General features: G+C 39.7%; 1 protein-coding gene across 1 annotated transcript in view; it reads left to right on the top strand.

Moving 5' to 3' along the window:
• Positions 1 to 3,406: 3,406 nt before the first annotated feature.
• Positions 3,407 to 13,374, top strand: part of Tex28 (testis expressed 28) — a 31,158-nt gene continuing 21,190 nt past the window's right edge. Inside the window, exons 1-2 of the mRNA XM_075958672.1 lie at positions 3,407 to 3,418; positions 4,659 to 5,380. Of these exons, the coding sequence (XP_075814787.1) occupies positions 3,407 to 3,418; positions 4,659 to 5,380 (734 nt within the window). The remainder of the gene's footprint in view (positions 3,419 to 4,658; positions 5,381 to 13,374) is intronic.

The raw sequence follows: 13,374 nt of genomic DNA, 5'->3' as shown, positions 1-13,374 counted from the left end.
ACAGTAGTGCACACATGCAAAGGCTAGAGGAGGCTGTCTAATTTCCTCTTCTATCACTCTTCACCTTATTTTTTGACACCAGGTCTTTCACTGAACCTACACTGGTGACCAGTAAGCCCAAGCGATCCTCCTGTTTCCATTCTTCCACAGCACTGGGGTTACAGGTACAAGTATGGCCATTCCCACTTTTTAACATAGGTACCATGATCTGAAATCAGGTTCTCATGTTTTTGTAATTACCCACTGAACCATCTCTCCAGTGCCTTACTTTGCATTTTTTACACCAACATATTTCTTCTCAATTTTGAGCCTTATATTGTGTCTATAAAATTCCCTCTAGAAAAGTTTATAAGCAAATTTTTATTCTTCATATTTACAACTCTCTCCTTGAGAAATTATTCAGTTTGTTCACTTGCCAAAGGTATACATGAACATAGTTTAAGTGTATGTCAACAAAGTTTTCTATAAATAGCCAGATAGCATTTATAGAAAACTTAGGAGCCTTAGGTTGTGGGGAAGTAAATAAAATGGCTCTGGGAAAATAACTTTCTTTTTATGAATATCGAGGTTTCTTTCTTGATTTTCTTTTTTTTTTAAATGTAGCCCTGGCCGTCCTGGAACTAGCTCTGTAGACCAGGCTGGCCTCGAACTCAGATTTGCTTTCTCTATCTCCTGAGTGCCGGGCTTAAAGGTATGTGCCACCACTATCCAGTTGAATACTGAGGTTTCAATGCCATGTAATTTTTATATGTTCTGAATTGTCCCATTTCTTTTCAAATATTTAAAAGGTATAAATATGAGCCATGCAGGAGGCAGAGGCAGGCACATATCTGTAAATCCAAGGCTAGCCTGTTCTACATAGAAAGTTCCATGGCTACATAGAAAGAACCTATCTCAAAAAAAAAAAAAGGTATGCATGCCGTTAAAAACCAGGTAGTGGACCTATAGGGTAGATTTTGTCAACTCTTGGTGCTAGAGTTAAATATTTCTACTAAGCTTATTAACCAAAACTTAGCAACTTGATTTTTTAATTAAAGGATGATATCATTTAACATTAAAAATTAGCAACATCAAGGCTCCAACTACACCCTGTCCACTCTCCAGAATCAAACAATTTTCAACATTTTTGCTGTTTTACCTGTCACTTGCCTCAAGTTACCTAAACAATTTGATGATATAATCCTGATTAATTGTCTTTTTGTATTTTAGGAACTGATGTTAACTTCTTAAAGAAAAGATGATGATATAGCTCTTTCACATACCTTCTCTCTATCCAACACACACTTCATCTTTGGCCTTCCTTCCTGCACAGTACACAGTGATGATTTCAGGCGCATCATTTCTTGGGATTTACATGGCCAAATCTTCAAATTCAAGGGGATACTAGTTAGAAATGAATAATTAATGTGATTTATTCTCTCTCTCTCTCTCTCTCTCTCTCTCTCTCTCTCTCTCTCTCTCCCTCCCTCCCTCCCTCCCTCCCTCCCTTCCTCCCTCCCTTTTTGTTTTCTCAAGACAGGGTTTCTCTGTGTAGCTCTGACTGTCCTGGAACTCACTCTGTAGACCAGACTGGCCTGTGCTTCTGCCTCCTGGGTGTTGGGATTAAAGGCATGTGGCACGACTGCCAGCTTTTTTTTTGAATTATTTATTTATAGTGTTCTGCCTGATTGTATGCCTGCACTCCTGAAGAGGGTACCAGATTTCATTATAGATGACCCATCATGTGGTTGCTGGGTGTTGAACTCAGGACCTTTAGAAGAGCAGCCAGTGCTTTTTACCTCTGAGCCATCTCTCCAGCATGTGATTTATTTTCTTTCCTTGTTTAACATTTTCTTTTCCTTGGAGTCAATATTTGTACCCCCTTCTGCTTGTCCCCTATTACCTGTATTGAGTTCAGCACTTCCACCAACTGTATATACAAAAATCTTCTACCTATGTATTAAAATTACCCTGACTGCTCTTTGGACTGGAGAGGGAGGGGGAGAGGAGTGGGGGGTAGGGGAGAGGGGTGGGAGGAGGGGGAGAAGAGTGGGAGGAGGGGGAGAAGAGTGGGAGGAGGGGGAGAAGAGTGGGAGGAGGGGGAGGGAAATGGGAGGCTGGGAGGAGGTGGAAATTTGTTTTTTTCTTTCTTTATTGTCTTTTTATCAATAAAAAAATTTTTTTTTCTGACATTCTACTCACTTGGTTCCCAGTAGTTCTCTGAAGGAACTTTGTTTGTATGTGTGCAGGCTAGGAGTAGACGTCAGGATGTCTTCCTCTATCTCTCCCCTATATTTTTTATAACTTTTATTTAATAATTACCTTATGTATATGCATGTTTTGCCTGCTTGTATGTATGTGCACCATATGCGTTCCTGGTACCAGCAGAAGGCTGAAGTAGGCATCAGGTCTCCCGGAACTGGAGTTATGGATATTTGTAAACTACCATGTGGGTGCTAAGAACCGAACCCTGGTCCTCTGAAAGAACAAATGCTTTTAAACATTGAGCCATCTCTAGCCCCTCCGACTTCTTCTTAATTCCTTCCTTCCTTCCTTCCTTCCTTCCTTCCTTCCTTCCTTCCTTCCTTCCTTCCTTCCTTCCTTTTTGAGACAAGGTCTTTCTCTCAAAACCTGGAGCTCACCAATTAGGCTAGGCTGGCTGACCAATGAGCCACTGCTATTCTTCTGTTTTTACCCCTCAGCACTGGGGTTACAGATGTTGGGGATCCAAACTCAGGCCCTCAATTTATCCACTGATCCACTTCCCCAGCCCCAAAGGAGCCTTTAATTTGCTTTCCAGGCCTGTTGCCCAATTATGAACACAGGCTCTCCTTTTGTCATCTGGGAAATAAAAAATGTTTGCTTTTCTACTTCCTCCTTCCCCTCTCCATCCCTTCATCTAGTACCCTGTTTTCTAAATCCCTTGTTCATTGTGGTGGTTCACTATATGTGTCATAAAAAATCTGGAGAAAGATTGAAGAGGAAGTAAACCACTTTGGTTCTGTCATGTCTAAAAATGTTTCACTGTACATTCACAGTTAGGGTTGGGAATGTGAGCAACAAGTTTTACCTTATTTGAGGACTTGGGTTCAATACCTAGAATGGGAAAGGGTGAAGGAAAGTAGAGGTAGGAGAGACAACAGAAAAGAAGGCAAAGGAAATGGAAGGGAGAAAAGGAAGGAAAAGGGAAAAGAAGACTCCTTAACTCAGAGAATGGCTTTGTTATAAAATCATTTACCTTTCAAGCTTTGAAGGCATTTCTTCATTGGCTAGTGGTTGTGCTGAAGACATTCTGATTTCCAATTCTTTGAATCTGACTTGATTTATGTTTCTCCAACAGCATATCTCTTACGGTACTGAAGAACTGTTCAGCCATATTCTTGATTTTACTGATGCTATTAAGAAGTCAGATTGCAGGCTAAACGTCATGGTCTTAAAGGTAATATGTTTTTACCTCTCTAATATCTTGTCTCTTTATACAGATCTATTTCTGAGTTTGTTTTGTTCTACTTGGAATTTACTAAGCTTCTTAATGTGTTTATTTGTCACCTTTATTAGTTCTAGAAAGTTCTTATGGATTACCTTGTAATATTCTATCTTCTCACTCTGGTACAGTGAGAAGATTTTTATTAGGCCTCCCCATCCTGTCTTCTGTTTCTACTTCAAAAAGTTTCTATTTCTTTATATTTCTGTGCTGGATTCCAGATAATTTTTTTCAGCTGTTTTACTATTTAGCAACTTTATCTAATCATATAAAATCTGCTATTAAATCCATCTATTGAACACTTAAAACATTTTTTAAAATCGCAGAATCTGGCATACAAAGGTGCAGAAAACATAAACATGTATCTTAAGAAATAATAAGTAACTGCTATCAAGCACTACAGTCTCCACCTGCCTTACAGTCACAATCCCCTTCAGGGAATTCTTCCTCCTGATGCTTGTACTCCTCACGACTAGGTTTTGCCTTTATAGTTTGTCCTCTATGTAGACATCCCTATACAACCTCACTGCATTTTGCATGTTCTTGAAATTTATCCAAATAGAACAAAGCACAATGTGGTTTTCTGTTCAACATTATGCTTGTTAAGATTCCTTACTATTTATCAAGGATGCAGTTTATTTCCTTTGTTGTATAGTAATGTATTGCCCTCATTTGACTCCCTGACTATTTTGTCTCATTAATGCTCAGAAAATAATGTGTGGGGCAAATGATTTTAAGAGTGGATAAACCTGTTAGCATAGAAATTTTTCTAACTACCATTTCCTCAGAAGTAGCAATACAGAAAGCTATATAGATTAATGGGAAGAAATTTACTGCTACTTTAAAAGAACAGCCCCTAATAAGTGAGAGACGTAACTCATAATTCTTGGAAGAGATAATAGGAAGATAGGTTCAAGGCCAGGAGAGGCAGATGTAGAGGACAAATTTTACCCATTTGAGTTTGTAGTAAGTTATGGGCAAGGAGTTAAGTGTTTAAAAGGCAGGAGTTCAGGGCCTAAGAAATGAACTCCATTTCCACACAGTCTGTGTTTGGTCCATCTTGAATACACAAGCCTTGTACACATCACTGTCTATGCACACATGCATTTTTTCTGAAGTGACTCCATACATTTTCAAATCTTCTATTTGAAGCTCACAGAGGACCTGTTGCATGTTTTATTGTTTCCCAATGCAGGTGGAAAGCAACAAGAGCTCAAGTGCAACCCTCCCTCTGAACATGCCCTCCTACAAGTCCCTGTCCTCCCGTGAGGATTGCCCTAGCAGTCACACCAGCTTCTCAGATGGTGAGCTTACCCGTAATGTGAGGGAAGGTGTCAAGCATCGAATCTTCTACCTCTCAGAGCAGCTGAGAGTGGAGAAGGCCAGTAGGGATGAGAATACCATGAGCTACCTCAAGCTGGTATCCAAAGCTGACCGACACCAGGCCCCACATATCCGGCAGGCCTTTGAGAGGGTGAACCAGCGCGCCTCTGCCACCATTGCTCACATAGAACGGAAACTCTATCAGTGCCACCTGCAGCTGAAGGAACTGGAAGAGGGCTGCAACACTACAAGCTCAGTGCTGAAAGTGGAAAATGCTGTGGACAATCATAAGCAGCCTGGTGATAAGGTCTCATATTCCAAGTTGTCCAAGACAGGTGGGAAAGATAACCTGCCCCTAAACATAGCTAGGCCCTCCTCTCTGGAGAGTCACTTGACAGGCATGCAGCAGAGGAAATTCTCAGACAAAATGTATGTGGTTCAGCAACGAAAGCTACTGTTGCAGAAGATGAAAGAAGAACTGACAGAAGCGAGGAAGGTCCATGCTGGCCTTCAGGTCTCCCATCAAAGCTTCAAGGAAAGTCATGTGACTGATGTTCGGGAGATACTGGAGTCCCTCCAGGAAAAGAAAACCAGGTGAGGAAAACCCCTTTTTACACCTTGACTCCCAAGACATGAAGCAGTCGAGATAATCTGAGATCCACCTAAGAAGGGTTGAGAAGGAGAAGGTGAGAAAAGCAGGTCTGTGCTTCTCTTTGGTGCCTGTTACCTATAGTGGAATGAGTGGTTCTTTTTGCCTCCTGCCCCACACCAACCTTTGCCCCTTGCTGGTTAAATAGGCTGTAGCTAGGGTGCCTGCTATGCAGTCTGCTTGGTGCAATGGAACAATAGAGGCATCCATGTGCAGTGGGAGCCTGGCAGACTGCTAGTATTAGAGAGGTAATGTCCCCTAGGTCCCATTTGCTAGAAAACTTTGTTGGGACTTAAATCTAAACTGGAGTATAATGTCAAGCACTGGATGTATTGGATATTCAGTTTGAAAGTGACTACCTTTTGTGGGTGCTTTCTCTTCAATATGGTGTGGCTTGAATTTATTTTTACCTCTGACAAAAAAGGGATCCAACATTTTAAAATAGATGCAAACTATGAATTTGCTATCTAGTGCTTTCACGGCCAGCCTTTGATACATAGTGAGACCCTGTCTCAAAACAACAACAAACAACAAAACATAAATGTAGACTTTCAATGGTTCCATACCACTCCCATTGTACTCCTTCTTTGGTTCCCAACCAGCCTTGGATACCTTGACCCCTCTGATGTCACTGTCAAAACATTTATCATAGTCAATGACAAATTAATTCAAATACACTTAACATCCTAGCAAGAGAGGGAGAGGTTGCGTTCAATAATCCAAGAGTCCCAGCATATTCATGAAAATAAGGACTCTGTTGTCATTTTAGTGCCTACGCACATTAGGAGGAAAATGCAAATGGAACCATTGTCTTGAATTTTCCCAAGGACTACTAGGAGCATTTATTGTAACATGGACAAGCCTGGCTTGTTTGTTGTTGGGGTTTTCTGTCCTGCCCTGTACCCCACAACTGTTTAGCTCCAAAGAAAATCACACATAGATCTCTGTAAGTTATAAAGCTGATTGGCCCATTAGCTCTACCCTCTCACTGGCTAACTCTTACATCTTGATTAACCCATTTTTCTGATCTATGTTAGCCATGTGGCTCAGTACCTTTTTTCAGTGGGGCAGATCATATCCTGCTGCTTCGGTGGTCTGGGCAGGAGTGGGAGGAATCAACTTCCTCCTTCCCAGAATTCTCCTGTTTTTATTGTATCATTTTTATTTCCTGTCTGGTTTTCCCGCCTATACTTTCTGCCTGGCCAATCAGCATTTATTTAAAACATGATTGACAGAATACAGACAATTCTCCCACACCAATTTATATATTTTAAGAATCTGTGAGTGAAAATTAGTGTCATAAAGAAGCCTATCATTAAGTAAACTAGCCACTGAGAAATACAGGTTTCATTACTATTATTATTTTTATTCTGTCTGTTCATAGACACATATTTCTACTTTAATTTTACATATACATATGTGATTTTATGCATTTTTAGCTCTTTATTTTTTGTTTTTATTCGCTTCCATTTTTTTTGAGACAGTGTTTCTCTGTGTAGTCTTGGCTGTCCTAGAACTCACTCTGTAGACCAGGCTGGCCTCAAACTCAGAGATCTGTCTGCCTCTGCCTCCCGGGTGCTGGAATTAAAGGTGTGCACTAATATACATCTCTGTTTTTAGTTTTTTTTGAAAACCTTCTACTGATGATCTCCATAGTAGCTGGGACTAGTCTTATATTCCAACCAAAAATATAAAAAGAGTCCTTTTTGTCCACATCCTCACCAGAATCTGTTGTTATTCTGACAGTCATTCGGGGCTCTCAATGTACTTATTATTTGCTTTGAGGTGGAATACCTTTTATATGTTTCTTGGCTATTTATGTTTTATCTTTTGAGAACCATCTGTTCATTAACCAATTTATTGAGTTGTTTTGAATGTTTTAATTTATGCATTTTGTGGGTGTGTGGGTGTGTGCATGTGTGTACAGCACACAAGTAGAGGTCTGTAAACAGATTGTTCCCTGTCCCACCTGTTTGTTCCCAAATAATTGACTAAGAGGCTTAATATAAATTATAAATGCTTGGCCAGTAGCTCAGGCTTATTAATAACTAGCTCTTACATTTTAATTTAACCAGTATTCCTTATTTACAATCTGCCATGTTTTAGTATATTATTAACATGACACGTTCATCTGCTCCCTCTACATCTGCCTGGTGACTCCAGATTCTACTCTTCTCCTTCCCAGCATTCTCAATTTGGCTCTCCCGCCTAACTTAATCTTGTTCATCTATTGGCCAGTCAGCTTCTTTATAAGCCAATAACAGCAACAAATCTTCACAGTGTACAAAAGAGTATTCCACATCACTCTTACACTTAAATTAACCCATAATTCTTATCGCTGCTTAGTCTTGTGGCTTGGTACCTTTTCTCAGTACAGCATTCTCATCTTGCTTCTCTGCAATTGCTGATTCTCTGACTCTGCACTTCCTCTTCCCAGCATTCTCAGTTTGGCTTTTCAACCTAATTTCCTGCCAAGCTACTGGCCTGTCAGCTTTTTAAAAATTTATTAGATTAAAAAAATACCAACCCAAGTTCCCACTCCCCCCTCCTCCCATTCCCTTCACAGCCCTCCCACCGTACCCCCATCAAATCCTCAGAGAGGGTAAGGCACATTGCTTTGGAGAAGGTCCAAGGCCCTCCCTACTATATCCAGGCTGAGCAAGGTATCCATCCAAAGAGAATAGGATCCCAAAAAGCCAGTACATGCAATAGGGATAAATCCCGGTGCCATTGCCAGTGGCCTCTCACTCTGGCTAGCCATGCAACTGTCAACCACATTCATAAGTTTGGTCCTATGCTGGTTCCTTCCCAGTCCAGCTTGAGTTGGTGACCTCCTGTTAGCTCAGGTAAACTATTTCAGTGGGTGAACCCATCATGGTCTTGACCTCTTTGCTCATATTCTCATTCCTTCCACTCTTCAGCTGGACTTTGGGAGCTCAGTCCAGTGCTCCAATGTGGGTCTCTGCCTCTGTTTCCATCAGTTGCTGGATGTAGGTTCTATGGTAATATTTCAGATAATCATCAGTCTGACTACAGGGCAAGTCAAGATCGGACCCCTCTCCTCTATTTCTTAGGGTCTTAGCTGGGGTCATCCTTGTGGATTCCTGGGAATTTTTCTAAAGCCAGGTTTCTGCTAACCCTATAATGGCTCTCTCAATCAAGGTATCTCTTTTCTTGCTCTTATCTTTGTCCTTCCTCCAACTCGACTATCCCATTCCCTCAAGTTCTCCTCAACCCTCCCCTTCTCCCCTCCTATTCCCCTTAACCCTTCCTTCTCCTCCCACCCCCATGCTCCCAATTTTCTCAGGCAATCTTGTCTGTTTCCAGTTTCCAGGTGTGTCTATCTGTGCTTTTCATTGGGCTCACATTATTACTTAGCTTCTCTAGGATCATGAATTATTGGCTTAATGTCCTTTGTTTATAGCTAGTATCTACTTAAGAGTGAGTACATACAATATTTTGGGGTCTGGGTACTCACTCAGGATAGTGTTTTCTAATTCTATCCATTTGCACACAAAATTCAAGATGTCATTGGTTTTTTGTTCATCTGAGTAGTATTCTAATGTGCAAATGTGCCACATTTTCTTTATCCATTCTTCGGTTGAAGGACATCTAGGTTGTTTCCAGGTTTTGGCTATTACAAATAATCCTGCTATGAACATAGTTGAACAAAGGCTTTTATAGTATGATTGAGCATCTTTTTGGTATATGCCCAAGAGTGGTATTGCTGGATCTTGAGGTAGGTTGAGGTAGGTTGACTCCCAATGTTCTGAGAAACAGCCATATTGATTTCCAAAGTGGTTGTATGAAGGTGTAAGTCACAAACAATGCCACACCAGTTTGGAATTATGATTAATAGGGTGGTATTTATTTAAAGGGGAAAAAACTTACAGATCGCTGTCCCAGACAACAGCCCTCTACGCAACCAGGAAGGGAATCTAGTCGCCGGCGGAGCAGGAAGTGAAGAGAGAGAGGTGAGGGAAGTGGCCCCCTTTTTAAAGGGAGGGAGACCACGCCCCAATGGGCTGGTATCTCAGCGGCTATAGGCTGGAGGAGTGGGAGGACCTCCCCGCAACACCTCCCCCTTTTGTTTAAATAAGAGAGTTCTAAACCTACTATGAAATTATATACAATAAGTACAAATATCCTATTCTAACTAGCTTAGGTCTTGTATAATAAATAACTTGGCCAAGTCATGAGAGAAAGTAACTACATTTATATAGTCTTCAACCGCATCGAAGATCTGAGAAGGGAAATAATGTTACCTGGGTAATTAGGAAGTTCAGTAAAACAACTTCCAAAACATGCAACAAATCACAGAGACAACTAGCTACCTGGGCAATCACCCAAAGTCACGTTAGCAGCGTTGAAGCAACCAACTTTGGCTAAGGCCTAACATAACTGACATACCATTTTCAAAGGCAAGCAACTTTTCAAAACTATCTTACCCTGTCTTGGCAGGATATGACAGTCCTGTTTTATCCATTGATGCATGCTCTGTATCTCTGTCAGTGGTTGAGGTATGGGCATTTCTTTGCCCAAAGGCCAGTTCTGCCAAAAAGAAAGGCTCCAGGTGGAGTGTCTTTGGTGCTCAACATTCTCTCCGAATAGAGTGGTGTTGCCAGGAACAATTGTGTCTCACTACCACAAAACTCTGATTTAGATTAAAGGCCATTTTCTACAGCTCTTTGAAGAAGTTGAAGATTATCTCTCTCTCTTTTTTTTTAATATTTATTTATTTATTATGTATACGATATTCTGTCTGTGTGTATGTCTGCAGGCCAGAAGAGGGCACCAGACCTCATTCCAGATGGTTGTGAGCCACCATGTGGTTGCTGGGAATTGAACTCAGGACCTTTGGAAGAGCAGGCAATGCTCTTAACCACTGAGCCATCTCTCCAGCCCCGAAGATTATCTCTCTATACTGAGTATAATCTCTATATATCTAAAGAACCTGATTAGTCTAATTATAAATGACAAACTTAGATGACTATTAATCTATATAATTCTTAATATCTATCTAACTTAAAGACTAAGAAAATAAACGACTGTGAAACAAATGAGGACAATGACCTCCAAATATAAACAATGTACAAATATACATTGCAGTAGGTAAATATATATCAATACACAAACATTATATAAGTATCTTAATCAGAGGTAGAAATGTACACTGCAATATGGTAAATATATACAATATCAATACAATATATGCCAATACATAAAAAATGTTTTAAACAGAGGTAGAAACATGCATGCATACAATAGTCAATATAATTTAACTTTGTATCAATATACAAGAATCAATACCAATATATTTGTCTAAAAACAGTAACTCACAATTATAAATCTATTATCCCATCATCCCTCTTTTTTTTTTCAAAATGATCCCTGAGCTTATAAAATTCCTCCCCCAACCCTCAATCATATACTAATTATAATCAACCCCTAAATGATGTCCGTAACCCAAGGGCAAACTTTACTGGGAGAGGGGACGTCGTCCTCTAGAATTACTTCCAGCTGTCATGGGGGCGACGTTCTTTCTGGGGGATCCTGTGAAAGTGAAATGATGGTTAAATTTCAAGATCAATGTCTTTAAAAATTGCAAATAGTCTCTGAGTATTTTGTGCAGGTCTGGCCAAAATGTTGTATAAGATGTGCACCATTTCAGCTAACCAAGTTGGAACTGTCTTGTGCAGCTGGTACCCAAAGCAGGTCTTGTAGTAGCGCTATCAGTATCATGACGTCATATCAACCAGGTGGAGCTGTTGTTATGGGGCCCCATCTTCTTCCTGGAAAATTCAAATGTCACTTCAGGAAAAACTCATTATTCATTGTGAAAAACTTAAACATTAATCATATAGACATATATAGACATATATGTATATATTCACTGAAAGGCATGATAGATATATTCAATGAAAAGTATGATAGATATGAAGAAAAGCAACGATGTTTTCTAAACTCATATTTCTTTCTTTCCCATATTATGGCTCTTGACATGAGACAGAAACTCCAGAAACTCTGGGTTTTTCTCTTACTAACAGGCTTGGAATTGGAGAGGGACTGAGCCAGAGTCCAACTTCAAAACCAGCTTTATAAATTTAGAAATATGGTTTAATATTACTTACACAATCCACTCAGTTTTCTTGATATTTCCTATTGGGCAGGTATTTTTCCATCTGTCAGTATCCAAACATCCAGGGTCCTTGAATTTTTCAAAGATGAGTGTTTTCCTGTGGAGATAAGAACAGAACCCTGCCCCCATTCTATATGTTTTTCTTACCACCTGTATGAATATCATCATTGTGGATGAGTTGTCATTTCTCCTTTCCAAGAGGTTTCTCCTCTTCAAATCGAAACTTTATTAATTTTGATGGTATCCACAATTTTTCTTCTCCTGTGGAAACAAGAGCAAAACCCCTTCCCCAACGTAGCACATCTCCTGGCTTCCATTGAGAGGTCAGCACATCTTTGAAATAAATCGGTTGATTTAGTTCAGCAGACTTTTCCATTATTCAATGTCTTTCTGCTGCTGTCATCCCTTTCTCATTAGTGTTAAGAAAATTCAAGGTTAATGAAGCATTATGTAATCTATTTCTGGGGGTATTTTTGGTCCCTTTCTGTTTGTTCAGCATATCCTTTATAGTACGATTTGATCTTTCTATAACTGCCTGACCTGTAGGATTATTTGGTATACCTGTAATGTGTTTTATATTATAATAATCAAAAAAGCGTTTCATTTTCTTAGATACATATGCTGGACCATTATCTGTCTTTATTTGTGCAGGTATACCCATGATGGCCATAACTTCCAATAAATGTGTGATTACTGAATCAGCCTTTTCTGAGCTCAGGGCAGTAGCCCATTGAAAACCTGAATACGTGTCTATGGTGTGGTGTACATATTTTAATTTACCAAATTCCATAAAGTGGAACACATCCATCTGCCAGATTTCATTTCTCTTAATACCCTTTGGGTTACTCCCTGCAGGCAACGGTGTTTGATTATAGAAAGAACAAGTAGGACATCTCTTTATAATGTCCTTAGCTTGTTGCCAAGTAATGGAAAATTCTTTCTTTAGGCCTTTACTATTGACATGATGCTTCTTATGAAATTCTGAAGCCTGCAACACACTTCCAATCAATAATTGATCAATCTCAGCGTTGCCTTGGGCTAGAGGACCAGGCAGACCTGTATGGGACTGGATGTGTGTTATGTACATCGGACAAAGCCTGTTCCTGATTATGTCTTGTACCTGGATAAACAATGAAGTCAACTCTGTGTCATCTGGTATAAATTCGGCGGTTTCAATATGCAAGATAACTCTTTCTGCATATTGTGAATCTGTAACTATATTAAGAGGTTCTTTAAAATCCCTTAGCACCATAAGAATGGCATATAATTCTGCCTTCTGGACAGAATTATAAGGGCTTTGTTCCACCTTACTCAATTCATCTGACTTGTAACCTGCTTTCCCTGATTTATTTGCATCAGTATAGAACGTACGGGCTCCAGTTATTGGAGCATCACGTACAATTCTAGGAAGAATCCAAGAACTTCTTTTTATGAGGTTAAATCTACCACTTTTGGGATAGTTGCTATTAATTTCTCCCAAAAAATTAGCACAAGCTCTTTGCCACGGTTCATTGTCTTCCCATAACTTTTTTATTTCTTCAGTAGTTAAAGGCACTATAATTTCTGCTGGGTTTATACCTGCTAGTTGACGAAGTCTCAGCTTACCTTTTATAATTAATTCAGAGAATTTTTCCACATAAGTTTTTAATTTTTTACTTGGTTTATTAGGTATAAATATCCACTCTAAAATAATATCTTCCCTCTGCATTAGAATCCCTGTAGGAGAAATTCTGGAAGGCAATATGACTAGGATGCAGCTAAGATTTGGGTTCACCCTATCCACATGTGCCTCCTGTAATT

Source organism: Microtus pennsylvanicus, chromosome X, assembly GCF_037038515.1.
Source record: "Microtus pennsylvanicus isolate mMicPen1 chromosome X, mMicPen1.hap1, whole genome shotgun sequence".
NCBI classification, from domain to species: Eukaryota; Metazoa; Chordata; class Mammalia; order Rodentia; family Cricetidae; genus Microtus; species Microtus pennsylvanicus.
The sequence above is the reverse complement of the archived record's forward strand: the minus strand, read 5'-3'. Positions and strand labels throughout refer to the sequence as shown.